The following is a 14,651-nucleotide window of genomic DNA, read 5'->3' on the forward strand; positions in this document are numbered from 1 at the left end:
CTGCTTTCGTCGATCCAGGACTATACATACTATCATGCACTTTGCTGTGAAACCTGTTTTGCGCCACCCTGGATCTATTCCAGTTCTACAAAGCTTCGCAGCAGCAGCAGCCAGGGGGGCATTGCACTGAATTTGTTGTTGTGATATCCAATGTTAATCGCTAGCCTCTGAGAAGCCAAAGTCTACAGCCGACTTTTATACATAGCCCCGTGTAATGCTAGGTGGTCTTCTATACATACATATCTAGGCATTCATGCAGTTGCTCACGAAGAGCAAGATGTGAAATTTGTACCCAAAGTCATAGCTCGATAACTATATGTTGTCAATTTCTTATTATATTGATGGTCAATTCGTTTATTTCATGCATCAGCGTAAACCTGACGATGGTGATGACCGTGATGATACGAAAATACCAGTGTGACCGATGTGCGTCCCCCTGTGACCGTTTAACAAGGAGATCCACCACTGCAGCAATGCAGTTACCGCAATTTCCTTCTGATTGAAGGTGCACATCTATGCTGATAAAGGCACCATGCAGCGATGCTATCAAACAGTGGCAAAAAAGGCGTTTCGGCATGGCGCGCTTATTTATAAATGTATAGATAGAAAAAATGTATATATAGAGAGAACGTAAATCAGGTCTTTCCGCCCGTAAGCCTTTGTCGCTAAACCTTCCCCCTTTTTAATCCTCTTTTTTTCTCTTTGTCGTAGACCTAATCACTATGGGGTGCTGCTCAAAGGTTGCTGCTTTAGCTATAATATTTGGCACATGGGGCTGCGCAGCTCAATCTACTGCTTCAAACAACAGTAGCGATTCTTCAGCTGGCAGCAGCAGCGCTGTTTCTGAGCCTACATTGACTCCTTCATCCTCATCCAGTGGCCAGGATGTGCTGCCGGTTTCCTCGGCTGTTGCGGAATCCACGAGTTCGTCCTCTACTCCTTCATCATCTTCGTCCTCCTCCGGCGTTGCTCCTCAGCAGTCGCCAGCCTGGCTCGCTTCGGTTACGCCTTTACCCAACAATGTCCAGGCATATCCTGCTGATGGTTCCAACGTCCCCACAGGTCCTCTCAGCAGTGGCGTTTCTGTTAACACGCAGGCTTACCCTGCTCCCTGGACCTCTCCACCAATTGATTCGCCGGACGTACAAGCTGTTATCAAGGCGATTGACTGGTCTCAAGTTCCACAGATTCCTGTCCGGAAAGCGGGCTCCGATGGTTCCGTGAGCGTGCAAGGCTACGACGCCACTACTGATCCTGATTGCTGGTGGACAGCCACTGGATGTACTCAGCCGAAAGTCTCTGGTATTCCACCGGATGTACGAAGCTGTCCTAAAGCTGGCGACTGGGGATTGGTAAGTACATATCCTTTGTTTATACCGTCAACGAGTCTGCTGCAAGGTGATATAACACAGTTACTAACAACACAAATGATCTACAAAACCTGATAGACTTACGATGACGGTCCACTTACCGCCGAAGGTGGTGGTCAATATGCTGAGCCCCACTTGTATGATTTCTTGGTTCAGCAGAAGCAGAAAGCTGGCTTGTTCTGTAAGTCACCGTTAAGCAGTTGTTTGAGCGATCTCACTGTAAGATTTATTGATATTTGAACTTTATGAAGATATTGGATCCAACGTGATAACTGCCCCGGCAGCCGCGCAACGTGCATTGGCCGACGGCCACACACTGTGCCTGCATACTTGGTCGCATCCCTCTATGACATCGCAGAAGAATGAACAAGTCGTCGCTGAGCTGTACTGGAACCTTCGAGCTATCAAGGAAGTAACAGGCGTCACCCCTCGCTGCTGGCGACCTCCTTACGGCGACGTTGACGATCGTGTCCGTGCTATTGCGTGGCAAATGGGACTCTCAACTGTGCTCTGGGACATGGATACGTTTGACTGGAGCATGACTGCCGATCAAAGCACGCAGCAGAAGGTCGATGATTCTTTCACGAACTGGATAGCTGCCAGAAAGAATGGCTCAGATAACGCCAGCGGTCATATTGTATTGCAACACGAGCTTAACAGCTACACCGTTTCCAAGGCAGAAAAATGGTTGCCAGAGATCAAGCAGGTGTTCAATGTTGTGCCCTGGAACGAATGCATCAACGTTGCACAGCCATACTGGGAGCAGAACTTTGTCTATCCCACTGACGCCAATCCAAATCCCCAGGTTTCGCAGGCATCCAACGGAACTGTGCCTAAAGCTCCGGCCAGTGCAGGCGCTGAAACTAACAACAACGACAGCAACAACGCAAACTCTGCAGCATCTGCTCTGCTTGCTTCCGGCCAGACGGCTGCTGCAAAAGTAATCTCGGTGGCTACGGTTATCGCAGTCTCTCTTATTTATATTTGAGCTTGTACCACTCATACGCTAGTTCTCTTATTCTGTCTCTTGAGTGTGCCTGTATATATACTTGAATCTAAATAATCCTACTGTTATTGTTGTTGTTAATTCCTTGTCGAATGAAGCAATAAATTTTTGCCGGCTCACATTTGGAGCAGAGCGGCGGAAACGCAGCAGCAGCAGCTTTTCAAGAGGAGCTTGCTGAGGGAACCTTGCTTGAAAGTTCCAACAGCAGCAGCAATACTTTGTCCTCCTATCCACACCGCGCCCATTTTACTATTCAACATCAATGACCAACTCATACAGCTTAGCCAACTGCTCAAAAAAGCGAGTGTGTTATTTCTATGATCGTAAGTAGTCTGCCTGAGGTTCCCGAATGGAGCAGGCGCGATCAAGACAAAGTGCTAATCGAGATCATTCAACCGTTACGTTTGCATTGCAGACGACGTTGGCAATTTTAGCTATGGGCCAGGTAATATCCTCCACATATGACCTGTCAATCCTGCAGCGTGGACTCAACAAGAACTTTGCAGGCCACTACATGAAACCTAAAAGAATGCACATGGTACACAACATGGTCGTGAACTATGGACTTTACAACAAAATGGACATTGTCGTGAGTAGCAACAAATACGTTTTGGATAAGCAATACGTTTCCAACTTGTGATATCAATCCCGCGGTAGAAACCCGTACGGATGTCAGCCTTCGAAATGACACGTTTCCATTCAGACGAGTATATCAATTTCTTGCAGCATGTGACACCCGACAATGTGGAGCAGTTGGCTATCCAGCACGGTGGATTGGAGCAAGGAATCGCAAGATGTAAATGTTTTGTACTTGATCCGATATTCTGATAATGCTGACGGACTCAAATTTTGCAGTTAACGTTGGGGAGGATTGTCCAGTTTTTGAAGGACTTTTCGAGTTCTGTTCCATATCAGCAGGCGGCACAGTTGGTAAGAAAGGGAATTTAGCACTGTTAAATGCAGTAGGCCCAGATCTAACGGTCTTTGTGATGTGCAGGTGCTGCTAACAAGTTGTTGAGTGGAGAGGCGGATATTGCTATTAATTGGTCTGGAGGTCTCCATCACGCGAAAAAGACGGAAGCTTCTGGATTTTGCTACGTTAACGATATTGTACTCGGCATCCTTGAACTTTTAAGGTAACTGCTTACATAAGAATGAAGATGACGACAATGCAAGTATTCATTGTTCTTGCCTGCAACAGGTATCACCAACGAGTATTATACATTGACATTGATGTACATCACGGAGATGGTGTAGAGGAAGCATTTTACACTACAGATAGAGTCATGACATGCTCTTTTCACAAATTTGGTGAATTTTTTCCCGGTACAGGTGATATCAAAGTATGCGATAGTTTGTTAGCCTTATTTATCTAGAATGATGTATTCACTGAGTGACATTTTAGGATACCGGCTTAGGTAAAGGAAAGCATTACGCCGTGAATGTTCCACTTAGAGACGGTATCGATGACGAAACATACAAAAGCATATTTCGACCTGTAAGCACTAATTGTGATCTCGCATATTTGCGTATGGGATGATATTGATGACCTGTCGTCATAGATTATCCAACGCATTATGGACTGGTATCGGCCTGGTGCCATCGTGTTACAGCTCGGTGGTGACTCGTTAGCCGGAGATCGGTTAGGCTGCTTCAACTTATCTATGCGTGGACACGCTTCATGTGTCGAATTTGTAAAGTCTTTCAATGTACCCATGATCATGGTCGGCGGTGGCGGATATACTATCAGAAACGTGGCAAGAACGTGGACATATGAGACTGGTCTAGCAGTCGGCGAAGACTTGACAAAAGGTGAATATAAATATTACGTTTCGTATACGACACTGCTAATGTTTCCCAGCAGTGGAGCTACCATACAATGACTACTTTGAATATTACGGACCAGAATATAAGCTAGACGTACCATCCAACAACATGGCAAATCACAATACACGCGAATACCTAGAAAAAATCACGTAAGACCAGTATTTTTCTTCTTTTTCATAATCAAGGATTGGTAACTAATATATTTACTTTGCTACAGGGCAAAAATCATTGATAATTTGAGACACTTACCTTTCGCACCCTCCGTACAAATGCAAAGTGTGCCGAGAGATATTGACATGGAGATCGATGGAGAGGATAGCGAGCATGATGAGGCTGACTTTAGGCAAACACGTAAGTTTTGGAGCTACAGTCGCGTCAATGCCGTGAGAATGTTAATTCATCGAAATTGCATAGAACGACGTCGGTTGGAACGTATGGGCATCTTCTAAGATGATCGTTTTTAATTACTTTTACATCTGTTTACCTTTCACTGTCTTTGCTTTTATTTCCCATCACGATGCATGCTTTTCGGTTTAAAATAGTAAATATGCACTTGTACCCTTCGTGGTGGCTGCCAACAACCTTGAAGTGTACGGGATTGGCTGTGAACTTATGCTGCATGGCAATGCATGAAGGATAATGGCTTTGGTAGCATTTGAATTTGCGGCTTCCGAATTTGGATTCGAATGCGACAATTCAATTCAATTCAATATCTTCTTTGCATAACATGCATTTGGAAACATGGGTTGTTGACGAGCTTAGCAAATTCCTCGGAATCGATGACGAGACATTAAAGACAAACGTCGTGCCATATCTTTGGACTATTGAGACTCCAGACGCCTTGTCAGAACACCTTATGGTAAGTGGCTTTCGACATTGCGTTATGGGACTGTATGAACTAAAGCACAAGAACAAAAAATAAAGAGCATGCTCGGAACCAGCAGCGATGCACTTGCGTTCATAGAAAGGTTTACTGTTAGACGCTTCCAGCAGCAGCAACAAGAACAACAGAAGCAAAAGCAGCAAATATCCAAGGATGAGCCAGTACCGCAGCAGCAGCCAGTCGAGCCGCAGCATTTCCCGTCCCTTCCAGTGTCAGAGTCGGGCAGCCGACTTGATTGGCCAGCTAACGTTAATGTATATATGAAAAAAGGAAACGAAGGCAATTATTACTCTGGGTATGTCGAGATCTCCAGTAACAGGAGTAGATCAGCTATTTTAACTCATATTTTGCAGAAAATTGCAAAAATCAAAGGCTGGAAAAGGACCGCAGAAGAATGATAGCGCCAATGCATCGCCTTCGACTAGCAGCAGTACAGTAACACCTGAACAAAGTACAGAGAAAAAGAAAAAGAAAAAGAAAAACGAAATGACGCTGGAGACAGCGCTTAAAGAATTGGATATACGTGCATCCGAAGGAAAGGGGAAACGCCGACCATGTCAATGTCAAGGTATGTCAAATACTGTAACACTGCTAAATATCAAGTATATAGACTTAACGCTTTGACGATAGCGACAAAACATCCATTGCTTACTGTTGCTCCAAATTGTCTCAATTGTGGCAAAATTATCTGTACTCTTGAAGGCGTGGGCCCATGTACATTTTGCGGAACTCCTGTGTTATCCAAGGAGCAGATGGTGGCATTGGTTGCGGAAGCGAAGAAAAAACGAGCAGAACAAAAGCGGCTACAAAATCAACAGATACAACAGCGAAAAGCAAAAGCAGCGCAAACACCTGCCGTTGCTTATGCAGCCAAAGTTAGCGGAGACATAATACCTCGAATGGCGTACCAAGAACCTACTTTTGATGATGCAAAGGAAGAAGAGAACCGCAGACGAGCGGAGGCGCAAAAGGAAAAGCTACTAGAGTTCCAAAGAACGAGTGCAAAGCGTACCACGGTTATTGGTAAGTATCAAACAAGTGTTACTTTTCTCCATTCATGACTCATAATGGATAAAACGTTGCGCAGATCAAGCAAGTGATTTCATGTTGCCTACGGATCAATTTAATCCATGGTTAACTCCACAAGAGCGTGCTATGCAAATGAAAAAACAGCAAGCAAACCTTCAGAAACTTCAAAGTCGGGACAGTACCTCCAAGAGAAGAGTGCTCACTATCGACATCCATTCCAAGCAAGTTTCTGTTGCTGAAGCCAGCTCGTCTGAATCAGACAGCGAGCCAGAAGAATATCCAGAAGTTCAGCCTGTTCAGCAGAAGCCGACGGAGAAGCAGGACGGCTCAGCTGGAACTTATGCCAGTAATCCTTTGTTAAAAGGCATCGCACCTCCGAAATTCGTTGGCAAACATTCTGAAGGAAAAGGCCAAAGACGGCGACGAAAGCAGAGAGTACAGTACGATGAAGAGGAGCTTTACGATGATTACCAATATGCATCTAGCATAGCAGATAATAGAGATATATCTGTAGAACCTGTTACTTGTAAAGTCGATTACCAACAACAGTAAATTAAAATGTCAGCAGCAAGCATCAGATAAGCTTCTTCCCGCTACATACCTTACAATTGTTCTTTCATTTGCACTCCTTAGCAACAGAACCATGTTTCGAAGGGGATTCCACTGCAGCAGTATGGCCTTCAAACGAAAGGACCACTATGAAGTTTTAAAAGTGCATCGGCACGCTGACAAGAAGACGATCAAGAAGCAGTACTATAGACTTTCAAAGCAATACCATCCAGATCTCAATCCAAACAATGCCGAAGCTCACAAAAAGTTTTTGGAGGTGAACGAAGCATACGCGGTGCTAGGCAACGAAGCATCTCGGAGACAGTACGATTACGACATGGACGATCAGCCGCCGTCGAGTTCAGTAGGCAATGCGCCTTTCCGCACTGGACCGTCCGCTTCGTGGCACGGGAGAGCACGCAGAGCGAGAGCTACGGGATCAGCAAGTGCACAGGCACAAGCAGAGGCAATGCGGAAGCAGTGGCAGGCGTTCAATCAACATAATACCTATGCAAAACGTTACGAGGCTGAAGAAAAGCGGCGAAAGGCACGCATGTCGCAGGCTGCCGAGCGACGGCGAGCAGCAGGGTTTGACGAGCCAGATCCTACATTTAAACACGACCCATCCCGCTTTGAAACTTTCTGGTCGCGGCTGTGGAAACTTGGACTTGTTCTAGCAGGCATTGCGTATGCGACAGATAGATTATACCAGGTTAAAACGAGTGAAGATCGCAGCAGTACATAGCAAAACCCTCGGATTCCCCCCTTTTCTTTTCCTCTCTCTCTTCTTCTTACACTCTTGTACATATATAATCCGACTCTATATCCATCACGCCGAGGAATCAGCGCTTAGACTACCCCGCACATCTCACTCTCAAATCATAAACATTGTACACCACTTTTTATCAGAGAATGCTCTGTATCTTCCACGCAATATCATGCATTGCTAAATGTGAAAAGGTTGGATAAGGAAATGGTGTTCGCAAAGGGTTTCTCATAGAGTATGGTATATTTCTATCTGTGCAACTCACAGCCACAGCCGACGAGTTTTCTCATGCTACTTTGCACTCGCTGCACCGCTTCGGTTTTGAGCTTGTCCGTTTTACGGGAAACATAGTACAGCACGTCTTCCCAAAACGATCGATCCAGGATACTCGGTTGGAGCTGCTCTCCAGCCAAAACATATATATGCTCTATATTATCTTTTGCCTTTTTAGACGCTCCGTTGATCGACTCTTTCCAACCCTGAAGATTTTTTTCAGCACCATCCTTTCGAGCGTGTTGAAGTGCCAGATTGGCACTTGAGATAAACTCTTGCACGATTTGTTTGATCTTGACATCGATAACCGATTCCAAGTTCTCGAACAATCTCCGTAACGGTCCAGAGCGGCTGGCAATCTGGAGATACAGCCTTTCGATCTCGTTCTTTCTGTGATTCACGATGTGTTCGGTTATCGTTGATATCTGATCCGGCGAAACGTGCGAATGATGGCCCATAACAATGTTCTCTATCTCTGCCGTTGCATCGAGAATTCCTTGGATTACGAGTTGTCTCGCTTGTGCAATGTAGGTCAAAAAATCCTCTTGCTTTTGCTCCAAAATGCTCCTAGATGGATCGTCAGCATCTTCAATGCTGTCCAAGAAATCGCGTCGCAGCGCCTTGAGTGCAGACTCAATATCTGGAATTGCGCTAATCTCATCCTTTGGTCGTTCTAGTTGCCGGGAAGAATAGTAGAATTGCATAATTGGCTCCTTCACGCGTTCCATGGTACGTTTCAAGTCAAAGTAGATATCGTCGTGCGTCACTGCCGCGACTCGCCTGCCGTACTGTTCCATTTCCGATTTGGCATTTTCCGTTAAACGTCGCAGTCGCTCTATCGCTGCATTTACACGCGTTTTGGATTCGAGAATACATTGACGAGCAATTTGTAACGGTACAGCAAGGTAAACCGGTGCTGTGATATCTGTGCTTCCATCCTCTATCCCTACTAGATCCAGATAAGTAACACTGTCAGGCTGATTCTGGCAGGAATAGACAAGCGCGTTTGAGTAGTAGGCATTCAAGTCACTACTTCGCTCTGCGTCATTTCTACCAGGACAAGCCAAAGGATTTGACTTGTGCGCTGATCCCTGCGCGTAACGATGGACTTAATCGTACCTGCAGGGACATCTTCCGGAACGAGAGTTGGTGTAGCAAGGCATTCATCAGCTGTGCAGGCATGATCTGCCTAAAAGCATTTGAATATCTAGTTACAGAAACGCAGTTATACGACTTACAATGGAAATCTGTAAAAATGATATCAAAATGCAAGCAAGTATGCCAGCTCTTATCACAATAGAGTTCCGCATGAATCAATTGAAAGATGGTTGCCGCTTGTTGGGCAAGCAGCGCGTTCACAATTTGCTACTCAGCAGCACTCGCGTTATGTGTAACATTCCACCACTTGGCAGCAGAAACACGACTTCAAACAACTTGTTGACACACATTTTTATTCCTTTTTTCTTGTCAAATCTGATGCAAATGCACCAACTTTGTCACGCAAATGCTCGGCCTTGCGATCGATATCAGTCTGTGCTTCCAAAAGGTATGGTCGCAAAACTCGGGTATAAAGGACTTCTGCTCCCTAATCATTGCCAACCAAGAATGTCAGTGTTTATCCACACGATAATAACTGGAGAATGCTGCTAGACGTACCCTGAACTGTGGCAGTGCAAGCCAAAGGACAAACAAAGTCTTGAAAAGGAAATAGAAAGGTATCCAGAACAACAAGATGTCGGAAAAGTACTCAATAATTTGCACAAATCCAATCACGGTCCAGTATGTCAACCATTGCTTATCATCGTAAGGGCTGGGAGATTCAATTGCCTTAAAGGAGGCATATGCTATATGGAGAGCATCATACGTATGCGTGAGCCTCGATTGTTCTGAATCGTGGTGGGCAGAGCAGGATAAAACATACCAGGATACACCCATGAAATGAAGTTTGTCAAGAGCTGACCGGCCAAGTCGAAGAATATCATCAGGACCATCAATCCAGCGATTCCGAGTGCTGCGTAAGACTTTGGAATGCCGGTTTTGCGTTCGAATTCGTTGCAGTACTGAAACTGGCCGAGCTGGGCATCCACCTGAGCTAGAGTGCGACTGAACCGAGCCTGTAAATCATCCTTGTAATCGGTGCTTTGGATGGTCATAATGGACGTGTAAACACAGGAAAAGAATAAGGAGAAGAGGAAGACGAGTAGAAAAAGACCAAGTGTACTCAGCAAAGAAGGAGTTTGCCCTTTAAATTATCTGCAGATAAAATGGTATGTGTCCCATTTATCCGTCAGCGTGAGACGGCCCATCCATCCGACCCATATCTCAGAAGTCCCCGCTGAATGCTTGGCACATTTGCCGCATGCATTGTAGTTTAAGTTTATTTTTAGCTTCTTTTCTAGTATATTTCGTCGAACGGCCGAGTGTCAGCAAAGCAACTGTCGAATACACTCGAGACTGCTCGCTCTGCCTCTTCTTTCGATGAACATGATGGGTTTTCCATAACCGATAACACAGCTCTTCGCTTCACGCACGCCTGGTGCTGCTTTGTGAACGTGAAAAATCCTCGTCTAACTTCTCTTGACCAGTTGCAATCGCCACTCAGACTTGCTGCGCGCACCTATTGACATTGTAGATGATAAATAAATTACTCGATATATATGCTGTGAATTTAATAAGCTAGCTCACCTCGCTGCAAGCATGATGCCGCAGGTTGAACCAGTCAACTTTGAATTTGTAGTGGTCGTACATATGTATCATCTCATGAACCATTGTATGTTCCTGGATTTGCCGTGTATTGGTTCTGTTGGCACATAGCAAGATGCCTGCTTCTGGCGAAAACCCTCCTGACCTGCTGTCGCACGGTGCGCATAGAAAGTCGTCCTTTGTCATTTCTCGACCCACTTTGCGAAGGTTGTCAATCATAAACCTGACAGACGGACCTGTGTCCAACAACAACGTCTCAGTCTCCATTCAGTCACAACATATGTATATAAAGGTTTCGGTACTAACTGTTCTTCATTAAGCTGTCTCTCCACAGTTCGCAGTTTTTGCATTCGACTTGTTCAATTTCAGCATCGAGTTGTTTGCGGAAGGTTTGTCTCTCTTCTTCTGTCATTCCCAGTCCAGTGATATACTGTAAAGACTTGCGCCATCGTTCAAACTTGCGCATATCTTTAAGGGAGGGCGATGTTTCTGCTTCATGGCTCGTTGTGCCTGCACTGTCTGTCATTGCGTTAAAGTTATGTATGAGGGACTGTGGCTGGAGTTGCGGGCCAGGGACCACCTTTCAAATTCCCAATTTCTATTCTGCATAATTTCTTCATGAGTGAGAGGCGAATTCTAATACATTGCTTTTAAAGATACTGTTTGAACCTATATCTCAAGGAACGTCATATCTTAATTGTGGAGACTCTTTTCAATGGTTCATTGAAGGCTTTATCCAATATGAATGTTATAAAAATCCATAATGGCAAGCAGTGAACAGTTATCCTCCTTCTTTTGAATGTGAATTACGCATCGCTGTTATCCAACCATGATGAGCAGCCAACTGAGCAAAGGGTATACAAATAAAAGTAATATGGAAACAGGTCTTGCGTGATTTCAATACTGGATCCCATTCTACGATGGCGGAAGAAAGGAAGGATCAATTTCATCGATAAGATATCCGACGTGCGATTAATAGCAAGGTTGTGGGATAGGTTTCTGGTACCAGTCAGGGTCTTCAATGAAACAGTTAATGCGGTGATCACTACAAGCTCACGTTATGCTTTACATATTACATGAACCTTTTCTTCGACTCACTCTGATGGGTATCGTAATTGCTTCGTCGTCAGCAAAAAGGTCTGCATTTGGTACCAAGGGTACACAAACAGCATGGCCCCAGCGCACTGAAATAGGTCTGAAGTGCTATGAAGCTGCTCACGTGAGTCGGCTAAATTACGCCTTCCGGGCCTGCATGGCTCTTTCCTTCCTTCCTTCCTTCCTTCTTTCTCTCCACTCCTTGATTCCCCTGCCTTCATGAGCCACGCTCGTGGTGTGCAATCGCTCACCGACAATGTACCTACTCGACAACGAAGGGACTTCGTGCTTATCAGCGAATTTTCTGAACTGGAAGGCCCGTTGCCGCTTGCAGTTGTAGCGGACGATATTTACGTCGACTTTAAGGAAAAGTCGGAAGCCTTGAAGGAGTTAGGCCTTGACGAATTCGACTTTAATACGCTGGTTCTGCGTATCGTCTCTGTTGACCAGACAACATCAAACTTTGAGTAATTATTCTGTGGTGGTGGTGATGTTTCTCATTATTTTACGACCGCCTTCATGCATGGAATTCTAGACAATTTGACGTGGTAGCCCAAAAAGAACGAAACGCCTCTCAGGAAGACCAATGCGTTTTTACCATTCCGGATGACACTCAAGTGTACTCTAGCGATGCTGATAGTCAGGTTTATGCTTTTGTAAGCTGGATTGGATGCGCTAAGGAAGCATGCACACTAAAAGCTGTTTCCTCTTCCACCAGACGCACCATTTGACCTTGTTCGATGTAAACGCCCGAGGCTACGTGCATCCAGTCGCGCTGTCGTACATCACGTCCGATTCCGAAAAAATCGTCGCTAGGTTTGATCAGTTTATGGAAAGGTTAAACGAGGTGAGGCATCGCCTAGACTGCGGGGAGAACGGATTATTCGGTTCAGACGTTAACTTTTGGGCTTGTACTCAGGTTGCACGATTGCTGAAAAGTGGCAACTACGTTAATTTCTCGCTGGATCTAAAATACCGCCTACTCGACCTGGAACATACAGAGGCAATTCTGCAATCCAATAAGAAAAATAAGCCTCAATCACTTGAGGCTGTACGGCAGTCAGCAACGGCCACGAGACTCATGATTGATGTCGTTGAAGGCTATATCTCTCAGTTGAATGATAGTGGAGAGTCTCAGCAACTGCGACAACAACAACAGCAGCAGCAGCAGCAGTGTGAGCATTTATCTTCTAGTTACCAGCTCCAAACAAATCGGCCAAACACACCGGAATCATCTAGCACCCAGCTTTCGCAGGAGACAACAAAGAATGACAGCATCACATCCTCTGCAGTAACCACAAGCTTACCTTCACCCCCATTGGCAATATTTGCTCAACAAGAAGGTCACGCGAGCAAGCAATCAGACAACAACGTAGCAGAACCAGAATCATCATACAAGGTAGTATGAAAAAATGGAAAATTCCTCTCATCTCCGATAGTGCTTTATCTTGATTCAATCTTTTTTCCATTCTTGCAGCCAAGTTTTGTGGACATAGAACATCCAGTTGCACATTTTGAACGGCGTTTGCGATCGGTAGCACAGCTTTGCCGAAATTCACGCAAGGGGGATGCAGTTGATGAAACGCACTCCGCCATACCTCTCGTTTCCACCATCGAACCCAAACAAACTGAAGATCTATTGTCCAAAGTAACAATCTCCAAAGCAGTCAAGGATAATTTATTTACCGAGGCCATGCAACGCCTAGGCAGAATGACAATCGAATTTGGAGTAAACAACGAAGTTTTGGAACTCATGGACGATGAGTGCGCTCTAATTGAACCGCTGTCATCCAATGTGTTCATTGGAGAGGAATTCATTGCTAATATGGAGAATCCGCAACCTCGAGATATTCTGATGAACTATGACGCCAGGAATATCATGCATGCCGACACAGCCGCGGGTAACAGCGTCTCCTTTATTTCGAAACGATTTACGGGGACAGGGCATCCATGGTCATCGTATACCCATCATGCTCAGCAGAAGCCATCTCGATACCATATAAATATCCTCAAGACGCTTGACCAAGCATTTGTACATATTGTTTATTCTTTACTGACGGGCAGGCCTGTGATAATCCTCGGAGAAGCAGATATGCAAAGGTATACAGAAGAAGGCATCTGGAGAATTGTACCCGCCCTGACTCTACTTAGATCTGTACAGGAAACAGTTGAAGCTTTATCCCTTTTTGTACCAGCCAGAACTAACAACATTGTTACATATCAAGCTGATATTAAATCTTGGTTTCAAGAAAAGGTGACGGAGGAAAATTTAGCAACAACAAAGTTACTCGGAACGCTGGAGAGCAACCTTGATGCAAGCATATACAAGCTCGATATCTGCTGCATAAAACTTACAGCGACTAGCTGCAGTTTGCTACTTAGCCCACTCTACCTAGAAGGAACGTGGGTTGGTCAGATACAGCAAAGTCTATCTGTCTCGTTGGTAAGCTTCTCGATGTATTGCGTTTACTAGTCTCCTTTAATGACGTTGACGATTTTACAGACGGACGAAGCTTACGCTGCATCCGTGCAATCCATTTATACAGACATTGCACTTAAATCATTTATTTACTATCAACTGTATCTACACAAAGGGCAACCACTCTGTGAATTCAGTTCCTTCCCTGGATCACGAAGGATATCCAACGCCGACTCTGATACAACCAACTCGTCTGCATCTGGCCGCCAAGTCTCGAGGAAATGGAGTGTAAAGCGGATCATGAGTTACTTGAGGAGAATCGACGAAAGTGAGCATCCACCGTTAGTTCCTGAACATCCCGAAAGTGTAAGCGGAACAGATGAGGAATCGGAAGATGGCAACGATAGCAGTGACGAGGGCGGTGGATATTTGCTTGGATCACCACCGCCATCGATAGACAACAGAAGACGCCGATCCTCGTCCTCTGAAACCGCCGACACAAGCAACCAAGACGGCTTGTCTCTCAGCGAACGCCGCGGCCGACGATTCTTGGAGAACCAGCTTAAAGTACACGGCGATGACCAAAGTATATGCATTGTAAGTACATCTTATTACGCGGCTTTATGTTCCCCATTAACCTTATATTCCTTTTTCCTGCCTTTTTATATATTTTTAGTATTTAGCTAGTATGCCCTGTAAATAGTCTTCATCACCTTTATGCACATATGTTT

At 45.1% G+C, this 14,651-nt stretch overlaps 8 protein-coding genes across 8 annotated transcripts; 5 read left to right on the forward strand and 3 right to left on the reverse strand.

Moving 5' to 3' along the window:
• Positions 1-722: 722 nt before the first annotated feature.
• On the forward strand, positions 723-2,358 carry VTP01DRAFT_5892 (uncharacterized protein; the record flags this gene model as incomplete). Its single annotated transcript, XM_069384732.1, has 3 exons — positions 723-1,352; positions 1,449-1,551; positions 1,622-2,358. The coding sequence occupies 3 exons, from the start codon at positions 723-725 to the stop codon at positions 2,356-2,358; spliced, it is 1,470 nt and encodes a 489-aa protein (XP_069234936.1).
• A 280-nt stretch (positions 2,359-2,638) lies between these two features.
• VTP01DRAFT_5893 (uncharacterized protein) lies at positions 2,639-4,652 on the forward strand (the record flags this gene model as incomplete). Its single annotated transcript, XM_069384733.1, has 12 exons — positions 2,639-2,699; positions 2,792-2,821; positions 2,883-2,965; positions 3,034-3,172; positions 3,232-3,306; positions 3,374-3,512; positions 3,578-3,719; positions 3,782-3,874; positions 3,939-4,188; positions 4,241-4,352; positions 4,421-4,554; positions 4,618-4,652. The coding sequence occupies 12 exons, from the start codon at positions 2,639-2,641 to the stop codon at positions 4,650-4,652; spliced, it is 1,293 nt and encodes a 430-aa protein (XP_069234937.1).
• A 278-nt stretch (positions 4,653-4,930) lies between these two features.
• Positions 4,931-6,667, forward strand: VTP01DRAFT_5894 (uncharacterized protein; the record flags this gene model as incomplete). The annotated part of the gene is made up of 5 exons (XM_069384734.1): positions 4,931-5,062; positions 5,128-5,381; positions 5,440-5,654; positions 5,717-6,109; positions 6,174-6,667. 5 exons carry the CDS (start codon positions 4,931-4,933, stop codon positions 6,665-6,667), a joined length of 1,488 nt encoding a protein of 495 aa, XP_069234938.1.
• Positions 6,668-6,758: 91 nt separating this feature from the next.
• Positions 6,759-7,409, forward strand: VTP01DRAFT_5895 (uncharacterized protein; the record flags this gene model as incomplete). The annotated part of the gene is made up of 1 exon (XM_069384735.1): positions 6,759-7,409. One exon carries the CDS (start codon positions 6,759-6,761, stop codon positions 7,407-7,409), a length of 651 nt encoding a protein of 216 aa, XP_069234939.1.
• Positions 7,410-7,678: 269 nt separating this feature from the next.
• VTP01DRAFT_5896 (uncharacterized protein) lies at positions 7,679-9,013 on the reverse strand (the record flags this gene model as incomplete). The annotated part of the gene is made up of 3 exons (XM_069384736.1): positions 7,679-8,649; positions 8,823-8,892; positions 8,942-9,013. 3 exons carry the CDS (start codon positions 9,011-9,013, stop codon positions 7,679-7,681), a joined length of 1,113 nt encoding a protein of 370 aa, XP_069234940.1.
• A 140-nt stretch (positions 9,014-9,153) lies between these two features.
• VTP01DRAFT_5897 (uncharacterized protein) lies at positions 9,154-9,856 on the reverse strand (the record flags this gene model as incomplete). The annotated part of the gene is made up of 3 exons (XM_069384737.1): positions 9,154-9,288; positions 9,360-9,547; positions 9,625-9,856. The coding sequence occupies 3 exons, from the start codon at positions 9,854-9,856 to the stop codon at positions 9,154-9,156; spliced, it is 555 nt and encodes a 184-aa protein (XP_069234941.1).
• Positions 9,857-10,098: 242 nt separating this feature from the next.
• Positions 10,099-10,932, reverse strand: VTP01DRAFT_5898 (uncharacterized protein; the record flags this gene model as incomplete). The annotated part of the gene is made up of 3 exons (XM_069384738.1): positions 10,099-10,320; positions 10,389-10,642; positions 10,713-10,932. The coding sequence occupies 3 exons, from the start codon at positions 10,930-10,932 to the stop codon at positions 10,099-10,101; spliced, it is 696 nt and encodes a 231-aa protein (XP_069234942.1).
• Positions 10,933-11,720: 788 nt separating this feature from the next.
• On the forward strand, positions 11,721-14,623 carry VTP01DRAFT_5899 (uncharacterized protein; the record flags this gene model as incomplete). Its single annotated transcript, XM_069384739.1, has 8 exons — positions 11,721-11,968; positions 12,037-12,157; positions 12,220-12,348; positions 12,421-12,900; positions 12,979-13,601; positions 13,653-13,944; positions 14,005-14,517; positions 14,597-14,623. 8 exons carry the CDS (start codon positions 11,721-11,723, stop codon positions 14,621-14,623), a joined length of 2,433 nt encoding a protein of 810 aa, XP_069234943.1.
• Between the last annotated feature and the right edge of the window lie 28 nt (positions 14,624-14,651).

This window comes from Rhizomucor pusillus, assembly GCF_041956525.1.
Source record: "Rhizomucor pusillus strain CBS 183.67 unplaced genomic scaffold VTP01scaffold_26, whole genome shotgun sequence".
NCBI lineage: Eukaryota > Fungi > Mucoromycota > Mucoromycetes > Mucorales > Lichtheimiaceae > Rhizomucor > Rhizomucor pusillus.